Source organism: Malaclemys terrapin, chromosome 20 (genome assembly GCF_027887155.1).
Source record: "Malaclemys terrapin pileata isolate rMalTer1 chromosome 20, rMalTer1.hap1, whole genome shotgun sequence".
In the NCBI taxonomy this organism is placed as follows: domain Eukaryota; kingdom Metazoa; phylum Chordata; order Testudines; family Emydidae; genus Malaclemys; species Malaclemys terrapin.
Genome location: NC_071524.1, coordinates 17,479,184 through 17,492,797, shown reverse-complemented (window position 1 = coordinate 17,492,797; position 13,614 = coordinate 17,479,184). Strand labels below are relative to the sequence as shown.

At 61.0% G+C, this 13,614-nt stretch overlaps 1 protein-coding gene across 1 annotated transcript; it reads right to left on the bottom strand.

Annotated features, from left to right (window-relative positions):
• Positions 1–186: 186 nt before the first annotated feature.
• On the bottom strand, positions 187–11,016 carry B3GNT8 (UDP-GlcNAc:betaGal beta-1,3-N-acetylglucosaminyltransferase 8). The gene is made up of 3 exons (XM_054009831.1): positions 10,702–11,016; positions 2,941–3,036; positions 187–1,637 (listed from the first exon to the last, which is right to left on the bottom strand). The coding sequence occupies exon 3, from the start codon at positions 1,614–1,616 to the stop codon at positions 405–407; it is 1,212 nt and encodes a 403-aa protein (XP_053865806.1). The 5' UTR covers positions 1,617–1,637; positions 2,941–3,036; positions 10,702–11,016; the 3' UTR covers positions 187–404.
• Positions 11,017–13,614: the final 2,598 nt, after the last annotated feature.

The window sequence follows — 13,614 nt, the reverse complement described above, 5'->3', positions numbered from 1 at the left end:
CAGCCCTGCTCCCGCAGCCCCAAATTCCACCCCCCACCTCTGCCGGTGCCCCTCACTCCCGACCCACAGCCCTGGACTCCCTCCACAGCCAGGTCTGCTGCACTCAGTGGCTGGCCAGGGTGGGGGCAGACGGGGAATTACACAGAGCGGCTCGATTCGCACCCGTGCCAAGCAGCGAGACTGGAGTCCTGCCAGCCACTCTTTAATGGCCCGTCTGGGAACGACAGGGCAGTGCCCCCCCGCCCCCGGGCGCACACAGCTCCCGCCCAGTTCCATGGCCCTGCGCCTGCCTCGCTGCTGGGGGGCCGGGGAAACACAACGGGAGGGAATTTGCGGTTCTGGTGGCAGAGAGCCGAGCCCATGTTTCCGCTTGGCCCGTTCTGGGCCGGCTCAGCCCCCCCCGGTCAGCATTTCAGCTGGGGGTCATGCAGCTGCCGCCACAGCCGCACGGTCTGCTGGGGGCTGCGCCGATGCACCAGGAGCAGCTGGCGGTGCGCGCAGGGGTCGGCCCGGTCTTTCTCGGCGATGTCGAAGGTCTGGAACTCGGGGTGGGCCTCGGCCCGCACCCCCAGCGCCTGGAAGCACAGCCCGGTGTAGACGTCGTCGATGGGGTAGAAGGCCAGGTGCTGGGCCACCAGGAAGAGGGCCGGGGCCAGGCGGCCCGAGAAGATGTAGCCGCCCCCGCCGGCGTAGGCCGGGTACGGCCCGGCGTAGAAGGACTCGGGGATGTAGTACTTGCTGTTGGCCTGGCGGAAGGGGGAGGCGTTGGCCATGACCTGCCCTGTGTAGAGTGTCTGGGCCCGGCGCCCGGTCAGCGGCCCCAGGAAGGCCAGCACCCGCGGCGTGTTGATGAAGACGTCGTCGTCGCCCTTGAGCACGAAGCGGGCGTCAGGGCAGTGCGCCAGCGCCCAGCCCAGGAAGAGGAAATCCTTGAGGGTCAGGTTGAAGAACGTGTCCTCGAAGTCCCACACCAGGACGTCGCCGTAGACCCGGCTCTCGTAGGCGATCAGGTGCCGCAGGTCAGGCTGGTGCGGCCCGTGGGCCGCGCCCATCAGGAAGACGGTGCGCACCGCCTGCCCTCCGGGCTCTCCCTCCCGGCCCCAGGTCTCCCGCACGGCCTGGCGGGCGGCGAAGTTGCCTGGCACGGATTTGATCGCCAGCAGCAAGAAGGTCCGGTTGCCGGCGCACTTGCGGGGCTGGTTCACCAGCAGCGGGAAGCTGCGGCACTCGGCGTGCAGCACGAAGCGCTGATGCTGTTCTGGGTACGAGGCGAAGTCCCTGATGGCGGCCGCCGCGGCCAGCCCGTCCCCGCAGCCCCACGTGCTGTTGGCCGGGCCCCCCTCCAGCGCCCGGAAGAGCCCGTGCTGCTGGCGGTTCCAGTAGGCGTCCGCCTCGGGCACGCTGCCGCGCAGCCGCCGTAGCGAGGCGTTGAGACGGAGCAGCAGCCCCACCGGGTCGTCCCCCAGCGGCTCGGCCAGCGGGAGGGGGGTGGTGGCCCCGGCGGGCTCAGGGTGGGGCAGGCCCTCGGGCTGCTCCAAGCTCCAGTCCATGTAGGCCTTCAGGGCCAGCAGCGTCAGCAGGGCCAAGGCCACCGTCAGCAGCTTGGTCCCCTTCATGGTCGTCCGCCATCACGGAGCCTGCAAGGGAGGAGGAGGGTTTCATGTTTGTATTTTGTATCATTTCGACTGAAGGATAAAGACTAAAGAGATCATCACGTAGCCCGTATCAAACGTGTGGCGGTGTGATTTGTGATGCCAGCCACCCTTTCTGAACGGCCGAATGGGCCATTGGGAGAGATGCATCCGCCATTATCTCTCTGTGCAGGGCTGCCCAGAGGATTCAGGGGGCCCGGGGTAAAGCAATTTTGGGGGCCCCTTCCATTAAAAAAAGTTGCAATTCTATAGAATACTATATTCTCGTGGGGGCCCCTGTGGGGCTTGGGGTCTGGGGCAAATTGCCCCACTTGCCTACCCCTCTGGGCGGCCCTGTCTCTGTGTCTGGGCTGATTTCAAGGCAGACACAGACCTGGGAGGGTCACCCCTTTGCTGTAGGTTTAGCGTGTTAAAATAAGTCAAAAAAGGCCCGGATTGTTGTTCTTCTGCATTGCAACTTGATGTTCCGGTTCAAAATGCTCCGTGTGAACAAATTCTGGTTTGTGTGCAACTGAGGAACGGGTGTTGAGAGAGAAGCGTGAAGGCCTTCGCTATCAGAGGAGGGCAGGCTGACGACGCTAAAGATGAGATGGGGACAAGAGAGCTGTGGTCAAACCCAGCCTGGGGTAACTCCCTGAGAGACTCGATGGAAGAACCAGGTAAAGGCTGAGAAGGACAATTTCAGAAAACAAGCCCTCGTCAAACAACAATTGATCACAGCAGGACGCTGCAAAACTCATTGGTCCCGATGAAGGAAAATCACTATGTAAACGGGGCCTTGCCAGGAAACTTCGTCCTTTTTTTTTTTTTTTTTTTAACTGGAGATATCCCATCTCCTACAACTGGAAGGGACTCTGAAAGGTCATCGAGTCCAGCCCTCTGCCTTCACTAGCAGGACCAAGTACTGGTTTTGCCCCAGATCCCTCAGTGTCCCCCTCAAGGATTGAACTCACAACCCTGGGTTTAGCAGGCCAATGCTCAAACCACTGCGCTATCCCTCCCCCAAGACTTTCCCGGAGCATCGTGTCGTGACCGACGGAGCCCGGCTCCTCCCTACCCATGATCAACCAAGCTGGCCACAAGATTGATCCGGACTCTGGACTGGTAACTAGACCATCGATTGGCGGGAGTATGTGCAGTGTGATTAAATGCATATGCTAATTGTATCTCCAGTAAACGCGGCATGTTGCCTTTTCCTCTGAGAAAGATCCTGTGTACGTCTTATAGGCATATCAGCCGAGAGGGGGTGGTTAGGAAACAGGGCTCGGAAGACTGTGGGGTCTCTCACCTGCCTGAACGCTCTCAGTTCCCTCGGGCAACGGGACTCTTCCTAGCTTTGTGACGTGCGGCCACGTTCCACCCCAGAGCTGGCTGCATCTCGATGCTGTGGAGACAGCCACAGGAACAGAAGATTATCAACGTTTGTGGAGGAACCTGCCCGGCCCCAGGGCTGATGCCGAAGGAGCGGCCGAGGAAAGGGGGAATGGCCGAGGAGGAAGAGTCCGTGGTGCTCTCACGGCCCCGGCTGCGCTGTGGGCATTGGAGCACAGGGCAGTTCCCTTTAGAAGCCAGGCAGCTGCTCCTCATACTCGGTTTTGCATCACCACCAGCTCCAGGGTTTGCTCATCTCCACGACTGGTAGCTGGGACAGTGGCGGCATTTAAGTGGGGCGCGAGAGTCCCCCTGGTCCGTGCCTTCCACTTGGCCAGTCCCCTGACGCCTGCCTCCTCTCCCAGCCCCCGGATGTCCCCTGCTCCCCAGGGCACACTGGGCGGGAGAGGGATGTCCCTTCCGGCCCTGAAGCAGGAGATCTGACTGCCGGGATAGGCTGGTGCACCGCCCAGGTTAGCAAACACAATTCCTTGTAGCCCGAACAAGCCTCGCACGTAAAAGATTCTGTAGTGAGACGCAACACGCTCGTGTCACCGCTAAAAGGGCCTTTTTCTAGGCGGTTACTTCACGTTCATGGAGAAGGTGAAAGGGGGCGAAACACACCCAGAAACCGTATTTAATACAGACCCCTCCCCTGAACTCCTAGGCCAGACTCCATAGCCACGCCGATTAGAACAGCCCAGGGGGTCGCGAGGTTATTCCGTGGGGGGTCGTGAGCTGCCAGCCTCCACCCCAAGCCCCGCTTCGCCTCCAGCATTTCTAATGGTGTTAAACATATTAAAAGAATGGTTTGCGTTTACAAGGGGGGATCACACTCGGAGGCTCGCCGGGGGACGGGGTCACCAGTACACAAGTCTCAGACCCACTGCACTAGGATAAGCACCGTGTGGCGGGTTCCCGAATTGCTCGCACGGTGCATCCGTACAACTTACAGAGCCGGCTGGAAACCGAGCTGGAGGGACAGTCAGTGGAGCCCATCCGAAAGCAGGCCCTGATTCAGTTTAAACCATCTGGGAGACCAGACGCACCCAAAGAAATGGGAGCCGGATTCGATTCTTGACCCGGATTATAGTTGTTGGGATTCCCCCCACCCCCCCTTCCCGAGATCTCAGCTTGACTCGAGCCGGGCCCTGGGGGGATCTTTATCGGACATCCAGCCACTGCGCTGGGCTGCTCGGACGCAGACGCAGTGGGGTGGGTGCAGGGAACATCCCAGCCCCCAAGAACCCCGCATGGCCTGGCCGAGCCGTTGCATCAGCCCTTTCACGGTTGGCTTGGGGCTGTAGCAGAGAGCACGCCCTGGCCACGCACTGTCTGTGATTCAACTTCCTCTTTGGCTCATCTCTATTTTCGTAACTGGCGGTCTCCCGTGTTATCTAGGTCCTAGTCAGCCGCACCCTGGGTGGTTTCCTTCTACGAGCGGCCGCGGATGGCGTCTTTCGAGCCTCCTGACGTATTTATATCTTTTGTTTAGCACAAAAGTCCAGTTTCCAACCCACTGATTCATTGACCTCCCAATTCCTAGCGTCCAAGGGATGAGCCGCCCCCCGTGTTAATGACTCACCTCGGGCCAGGCCTTAGCTACAAAGGCCCAGCGTTGCCCTGACCCATATATGGCCTTTCGGGTTCCCATGACAAAGCATCCAGTGTTAACATTTCCATCACTTCTTTCTTAACCCTTCCTCTACGTCAACACAGCCGGACCGCACAGACCCGGCAAAGCAACCTCCCTGCAAAGGCCCCCCGAACACCCGCTTTGCAGCATCCCGCGGCGCGCGAGCCCCCAATAACCGACCTGTGGTTCTCGCCTTCGCTGCTCGGCTAAATCCCGGCCTTTAGCCTAACTCTGCCCACAACCGCAGCAAACTGCCTTGTGTTTGCCTGCTTCCCCCCTGCATGTGCCCAGCTTACGCGCGGACACCGGCACCTGCCCTCTAGCGAGCGCACAATGACCCACGAGACGGGGGCGACATACTCGTCCAGCTGCCCCCGCCGGTCAGCCACGCACACCGTCGCCTCCCTCGTCGCTTTGCCGGACACCCCCTTTGCTGAGACCTCTCCCACTAAATAACGACCAGGGTCTGGGCCCTAACGGGTCTTTCACAGCGATTCCCTGTCAGGCTTCCCCACCCCCGGTGGTTCGCTCCTATCGGCGGACGCTCTACTTGTTAGCCAGGACAGCAACCTGCGTTCAACCCCCAGCTCTGCCACGGATCCCTTCGGTGACCTCGTCACGTCACATAATCCATCTGGGCATCAGTTTCCCCATCTGTAAAATGGAGCGAATCCTTCCCTACCGGCACCTCTTCTTGTCTATTCGGACGATCTGCTCCCCAGGGCGGGGCCTGTCTGGTACCAGGTGTTTGTACAGCACCTGGTGCAGTTCGGCCCCGATCCTGGGTCGGGATTTCTAAAGGGCACCATCAAATAGACACTCAAAGCGTCTTCACAGACCCTGTCCAAGCCGCTCTCGCCGGGCGCTGCCAGCCTGCCGGAGCTTTAACAAACACACACCGGATTAAGAACAGGAGGACTTGTGGCACCTTAGAGACTAACAAATTTATTTCAGTATAAGTTTTCGTGGGCTACAGCCCACTTCTTCAGATGCATAGAGTGGAACACACAGACAGAAGATATTTATCCATACAGAGAACATGAAAAGGTGGAAGTTCGCAGACCAACTGTAAGAGGCCAATCAGTTGAGATGAGCTATCAGGAGCAGCTGAAGAAAAAACGTTGAAGTGATAATCGAGATGACTCATAGAAGGTGTGAGAACTTAACATGGGGGAAAAAATTCAATTAGTGCAATGACCCAACCATTCCCAGTCTCTGTTTAGGCCTAAGTTAATTGTGTCTAATTTGCATATTAATTCGAGTTCAACAGTCTCTCTTTGGCGTCTGTTTTTGAAGCTTTTTTGTTGCAAAACTGACACCTTCAAGTCTGTCACTGAGTGATTAGAGAGGTTGAAGTGTTCTCCCACTGTTTTTTTAATGTTATGATTCCTGATGTCAGATTTGTGTCCATTAATTCTTTTGCGTAGAGACTGTCCGGTTTGGCCAATGTACATGGCAGAGGGGCATTGCTGGCACATGATGGCATATATCACATTGGTAGATGTACATGCCTCCAGCTTCCATCCAGGACACACCACACGATCCATTGTCTACAGCCAAGCTCTAAGATACAACCGCATTTGCTCCAATCCCTCAGACAGAGACAAACACCTACAAGATCTCTATCAAGCGTTCTTAAAACTACAATACCCACCTGCTGAAGTGAAAAAACAGATTGACAGAGCCAGACGAGTACCTAGAAGCCACCTACTACAAGACAGGCCCAACAAAGAAAGTAACAGAACACCACTAGCTGTCACCTTCAGCCCCCAACTGAAGCCTCTCCAGCACATCATCAGAGATCTACAACCTATCCTGAAGGATGATCCTTTACTCTCACAGATCTTGGGAGACAGACCAGTCCTCGCTTACAGACAGCCTCCCAACCTTGAGCAAATACTCACCAGCAACCACACACCATACAACAAAAACACTAACCCAGGAACCTATCCTTGCAACAAAGCCTGCTGCCAACTCTGTCCACATATCTATTCAAGTGACGTCATCATAGGATCTAACCACATCTGCCACGCCATCAGGGGCTCGTTCACCTGCACATCTACCAACGTGATATATGCCATCATGTGCCAGCAATGCCCCTCTGCCATGTACATTGGCCAAACCGGACAGTCCCTCCGCAAAAGAATAAACGGACACAAATCTGACATCAGGAATCATAACATTCAAAAACCAGTGGGAGAATTCTTCAACCTCTCTAATCACTCAGTGACAGACTTGAAGGTGTCAGTTTTGCAACAAAAAAGCTTCAAAAACATACGCCAAAGAGAGACTGTTGAACTCGAATTAATATGCAAATTAGACACAATTAACTTAGGCCTAAACAGAGACTGGGAATGGTTGGGTCATTGCACTAACTGAATTTTTTCCCCCCATGTTAAGTTCTCCTCACACCTTCTATGGGTCATCTCGATTATCACTTCAACGTTTTTTCTTCTGCTGCTCCTGATAGCTCATCTCAACTGATTGGCCTCTTACAATTGGTCTGCGAACTTCCACCTTTTCATGTTCTCTGTAGGTATAAATATCTTCTGTCTGTGTGTTCCACTCTATGCATCCGAAGAAGTGGGCTGTAGCCCACAAAAGCTTGTGCTCTAATAAATGTGTTAGTCTCTAAGGTGCCACAAGTACTCCTGTTCTTTTTGCAGATACAGACTCACACAGCTGCTACTCTGAAACACACTGGATTGTAACGGGTCCAAGTAACTTGCGCGGGGCCGTTTTCTGCTCTGACGCCCGGTCCTGGCCGGGGCGGAGACCGGGCACAAATCTGGAGACGCGGCGCTGCAGGTGCGGGGCCAGAGTCCTCAGCCAGGGGGGCCGTGCCGCTGTGCGGCCGCCGAGGAGCCAGCCCAGGGGAGTCACGCTGCGTTTCCACCGGGAACCGGAGAGCAGCCGCTGGCACTTGGCTCCCGCCGCGTGCGTGTGTGCGAGAGAGAGAGAGAGAGAGAGATTGATTGGCTGCACATGCTAATTGTTGTATCTCCAGTAAACGTGGCCTGTTGCCTTTTCCCCTGAGGAAGATCCCGGGGGGTTCTTATAAGCATGACAGCCCCACAGGGAGCGGGTGGTTAATGGAGGGGAAGGGCCTCAGTTTTCCCATCTGTACAAATGGGGGCAATGCTGCTGAGTCAGCATCCCCGGCTGTGCCGCCCCCGGCCCAGGGACTGCGGCTCCGCCGGGACAGGAGGTTGGCACCGCATTCGCCGCCCCTTCGCCTCCCCCACCACGGGCACCTCATGGCAATTAGCAGCTTCGTCAAGGCAACGCCAGCGCCCGGCCCGGCCCCTCTTCTGTGCTCCTTTCCCCGGCTCCGGTTAGTCGGGCAGCGGGTCTTCCGGCTGCTCCTGGGACCAACAGGACAACCCCAGAGCTTCCTGACTGGCGCGTAACCCCTGGGGGGCCGGCGCCTTGCAATGCAGCCGGGGCTGGGTTAGGCTGAGATGGGGGGGGAGGCGCTGAGGGATTCCTCCTGCTATCAGCCCTATGGAGCCCCCCCCGGAGCGACTGGCAACTGATTCCCCCTGGAGTCTCCAGGGACGGGGGGGGGGCATGTTAACCGGGCTCCGGGCTTTGTTCTGATCTAGCAAACGACCAGGAGTCGGGGGGGGGGGGGGGGGAAGCAGGTCTTAGGGAAGGATACTGACCAGAGCCTTTGTGGAGATGGGGGCTGGAGTGGGGGGGGGGGGGGTGTCTCTGCTCGGTTTTCTCTCTCGTGTTTTTACCTTACGGATAAAATACGCTTGCTTAGGAAGAAGCAGGTGGTCGGTCACCAGTCACTCTGCGCTGGCGCTGGGGAGCCGGGAATACCGGCACAGGCAGGGGGCTGGCCAGACAGACAGACACGGGTCTCTTCCCCGGCCAGGACCAGCCACCCGCGGGTGGGAGCCATCCCGGAGAAGAAATCCGGGTGCAACGGCCCTGAACTGGGTCAATCCGTTCGCTCCGTGGTACCTTGCGTGACTCAACGCAGGGTTTCCTTCCCGCCTGGGGCGGCCACTCCCCTTGCTGGGTTAGCGACGGCCCGAGGCTGGTCTCTGCAAAGAGACAATCCAAGCCCAACAGCCGGCCGCAAACGCCTGCCTGGGGGCTCCCTTCAGCCCCAGTAGCTCCCCGGGGAGCCAGGAGTTCATTCTGGGGAGCAGGGAGTGGGGCAGGGGTCCCTTGGCCTCATCTCCGGAGAGCCAGCACCACATCACTGCCGAGGTCACAAATCCGTGTGGCTTTGGGATTAGCTTGTTCCCCGGCGGAGCATGGTCAAGCCAAGCTGGTGGGACCCGCTAGGCCAGAGAGAATCGGGTTGGGGAGAGCAGGGGCTACACGGTTCCCACGCGTTGGCTCAGGACTGGATTTCCTGGCACATTCTGGCTGGGGCCGAGCACAGAGACGGTGCCAGTGAATAACAACGGCCAGCCTGCGTCAGACCAAAGGTCCATCTAGCCCAGTGCCAGATGCCCCGGAGGGAATGAACAGAACAGGGAATCACCAAGCGATCCGTCCCGTTGCCCATTCCCAGCTCCTGGCAAACCGAGGCTCAGGACACAATAATACAATAGCATGGACTCTGGGGAGGCAGTTTCTGTTCTTTGTTCCGGAATCGGCCTGGAGACAACCGACCCCCTAAGAAGTTGAGACATAAACCCAGCGTCTAGACAGATCCTCAACACAACACTTTCTCCCTCTTCCTCTCTCTCAAACTCGGAACAAAAACGTTTTCGGTGAAAATGTCAAATTGGACAAACAGCTGACGCTCTGCAGCCCGGCCTGGGGCAGAGACCAGCTGGTCTGCTGGCGAACTCCCCCGCCAGGACTTCCTCTCTGACCTCAGGCCGGTGCCCTGGGGACAGAGGCTGAAAGGGTTTGAAGCACCCGAAGATGCACTGGGCATCTCGTGGGGGCTACCAAGCAGCGAACCCGGGAGCTTTTGAAAATCTCACCTTCGAGAATCTGACCTTTACTCTGCATGCACCTCAGTGCCCCATCTGTACAATGGGCACGACAGCCCTGCCCCACCCCCCGAGGGGCTGGGAGGGGAAATCCGGCAGCCACGGCGGTGATGGGGCCATGTAACTACCACAGGCAGAGTGGGAACCTCCCTCCGCGCTGCTCGCCCTGCCCAGGGGTTCGGCCCCCTCTTCTCACCGACACCCCCAAATCCCCCCTTTTCTGAATGTAACTGTGGCTCAGGGGACTTGGCTGCATTTCTTCTGTCCCCCACCCCCTGATTCCTGTTTTACAGCCTTCCAGAGCCAGAATTTAACCCCCAGCCTTTTCTTATCTCAATCCCCTGCCCAGGGGCACAAGCTGAGACCAGCCCCTCTCACCAGGAACGCACAGGCCACCCCCAGGGCAGGTCAGAGCTCTGCCCGGGCTAGGAAAGGGGCCATCAGAGCTCCTGTAGGAAACTGCCCCCCAAATAGCACCCCTGGGCTGCGGGTCGGGAGTGAGGGGCACCGGCAGGGCTGGGGGGGGGGGGTTAGGCTGGGATAGCAGAGGGGCTGCGGGTCGGGAGTGAGGGGCACCGGCAGAGCTGGGGGGAGTCCAGGGCCGGGGTAGCAGGGGCTGCGGGTTGGGAGTGAGGGGTAGGGGCACAGCTGGGGGGCTGTAGGGACGCTGATGCAGTCCTGGGGGTGCTGGGGAGCAGGTCTCAGCCCCCCGGAGCAGGGCTAACCCAATCTTCCTGCTCAGCTGGGCGGGGGGGGGATTCAAAGGGAAGCTTTGGGGTGTGGCGAGGGGGGGTAGCTCCTCCCCCCGGCTCAAAGCCGCACCAGCCGCTCCCCGCAGCCCTCCCAAGGGCCCGGCCCGGGACAGGACCAGCCCGGCCCCATGCGAGCGCCAGGCCGGGGGGGGTCCTTTCTGCCGGGAGCCCACGGAGAGGGGCCATGGTCGGGCCTCAGTTTCCCTCCGGGTTTCTCGACCGCTTCTCTCCTCTCCCCCCGCGGCCCCCGAGCTCCCGCCCGGTCCATCCTCTTCCCGCCCCGCGGTCGGGGGGCTGCGAGCCCCGGGCCCCCGCCCCGCTCTCACCTCCGGGCGACGCGGCGCCTCTCCCCGGCCCCGGCCCGGGCCCCCCACTCGCTCGTGCCCGAATCCGCCGGCCCGGCTCGGAGGCGCCCCCGGGATCCGCGGTGGTTCTGCCGAGCCCGGCGAACCCGGCCCCGCCCGTGGGCAGGGAGCGCCCCGGCCCGGCCCCTGCCCACGCCCAGGGAAGGGGGCGGCTCCCAGCCACGCTCCCCGGAGCTCTTCCTCCCCCATCACATATTCATGGGGCTGAGGCGGCTCCGGCCCCGGGGGGCCGCCCCCGTCCACACCCCCAGCCCGGGGTCGCCTCTTGGCTCTCAGCCCCCCGGGTTTGGCCCCGGCCGCCGCCCCTTAGTGTGGACGCGTTTCCCCGGCGCCGGGCGGGGCGGGGAGAGATGCGGGTGTGGCCACCCAGGGAGCCGGGAGTCTCCTCCGGGCCGGGGCGGGCGCAGCGCCCGTCCCCGTGGCGTCCGGGCGCTCCCGGGTCAAAGCAACGGCGAAGGTCCCGCCGGGTTCCGGCCCCCGGCCCCGCTCTCTTCTGGGGGTCAAAATCCAGCCCGGGGCCTTGCCACAGCGCGCGGCGCAGGAGGAGGAGGAGGAGGAGCCGCGCCCTGTGGGGAAACTGAGGCAGGGAGCGAGGCGCGGGCTTGCCAAGGCCTCGAGCAGAGGATGACAGAGCCCGGGCGGCACCCGGGGCCCGGACAGGGTCAAGCTGAACCAATTGGCCGCAGCCGAGCCCCCCCCCCCGCTACAAAACTGCTCCTGCCCCGGCCCTGCCTGGCGCCCTGGGGCCACGTGCGATGGGCACCCACGGAGCAGGGCCAGGGGGACCCTAGGGACCCAGGTCCTGACGGCGGGGCCTAGGCACAGGCCGACGTTTATTCTCACGCTGCAGCAGCTGCGAGAAAGGGGAAGGGGGGGGTAAGCGTGGGGGTCCCGGCCTTTACAACATACACAAGGTTTCCGGATTGCAACTTGTGGTGCAGAAGTTGGTGTCTCAACCGCCCCCCGCTCCACCAGCCGGCGCGAGGTTCCCACCGCGGGGAGATACCCCCCCCCCCGCAGCGAGGGGCAGCGTGGGGGAGGCTTAGCCCCCCCCCCCGGCCTTTGATACCCCCCACGGCAGGCGGCCCCGAACCTGCCCTTTGCAAAGCCCAGGGGGCCACAGCAGGAGAAACCTACGGGTCCAGGCTGGGGCCCACGGAGCAGCCCGGCTCGTCACTCGCCCCCCAAGAGATCTCATGTGGCCAGCGCCAGGGTGGGGGCAGACGGATGAACGCCGGGGCTGGGAGAACCCTCCCGTGGCGGCAGCGAGCGTCCACACTGCAGCCGTGCCGTCGAAGCGTGTGAAGCGGCACCAAAGCCCTGAGGGGGGCGGAAGGAAGGGCTGAGAAATGTCGAGTAGGGACGTCTGACTTCCCCGAACACACCCGCCGGCGTCACCCAGGCCACGAACAGGCAGCAGGTTGAAGCGAACCGGGGGACTGACTTCACCCGACAACCTGCGGAACTCCTCGCCAGGGGATGATGCGAGGTAGAAGTAGGTTCAAAGAAGAACGAGATCAGTTCCTGGAGGGCAGGGCCATGAACGGCTCTTAGCCAGGATGGTCAGGGAGGTAGGCCCGTGCTCTGGGTGTCCCTAAGCCTCAGGCCGCCCCGAGCTGGACCTGGACATCAGGGGCCGGGTCACTCAGTAACTGCCCTGTTCTGGTCATTCCCTCTGAAGCAGCCAACGCTGGGCACGGTCAGAGACAGGACGCTGACCCAGCCTGTTCTCCAGCCCGTGAGGGCTTCAAATCCAGAGCGGGGGGTGAGAGACTTCGGCCAAACAGGCGTCCTGCCACAGGGGCCGTGGGGTGACCCAGCAAGTCCGACTGGCTGTACAGGCCAGGTGGGGACAACCTGGCGGCCCCTTCGCCCCAGGGGGGGTGAGGCAGCCGACATCCCGCAGGAAACACCGCCCCCTTCTTTGTAATGCAGCCCGGCCCCCCACCCCCAAACCGACGCAGGATCAGCCCCCAAACCACCTGCCAAGGAAAGGAGAACGCGCTGGCCAGGGGCAGGCTGGGCTCCCTCCTCCCCCACCCGCAACCCCCCGGGCCCCAGCGTTGGGAGCCGGGGGGCGAGTTACAAGGCCGGGGGCTGAGGCACCCGGGGGGCAGCGATCGCTCCCGGCCTGGGCTCCGGCCAGACAGGCACCCGGAGGCGATAACAGGGCTTGAACCACGAACCTGCTGCTAAAAATAAACAGCCTGTCAACGCTTCCCCTCCGCCGGAGCCAGCGGTGTCTAGTTCTGCCTTGGCTGGTTCGGGGGGGGGAGGGGGCTGGGAGCCAGGACTCCTGGGTTCCATCCCCAGCTCTGGGAGGGGAGTGGAGTCTAGTGGTTAGAGCAGGGGAGGCTGGGAGCCAGGACTCCTGGGTTCTCTCCCCAGCTTGAGAACGGACTCACTCTATGACTATGAACGAATCACACCTTGCTGGGCCCAGGGTGCTCTCGAGGGGGCTGTGGTTGAGTCATACTGGTGAGGCTCAGAGACTCTGGGGTCGGGTGCCCCCAGACACCGCCACAGAACGAGCGGCAGGACCGTGCCAGCCCCTTTCCCCCGGGCACGAGCTGCTGGACGCGCTCCAGGCTCCTCCACTCAAACCCCAAACCACCAGCTGCAAAAACGCCCAAGGGCTTTCAGAACACACCCCCAAGCCTGCGCCAGGCTCGGCACGCGGGCGCCAAGCACCCAGCAGGCAGCTCCCTTGGGCAGCTGATGCCCGAGACAAAAGCTAACAGGGAACAGAAGCTTTCCAGAAACTAATGGGCTCCCTCGGGGGCAGAGACACGTGGACAGATCATTCGTCACCCACTGCGGCTGGCGCGCGGCCCGGCCACCTGGCAGGGGCAGGCGAGAGACACTTCTCCCCAG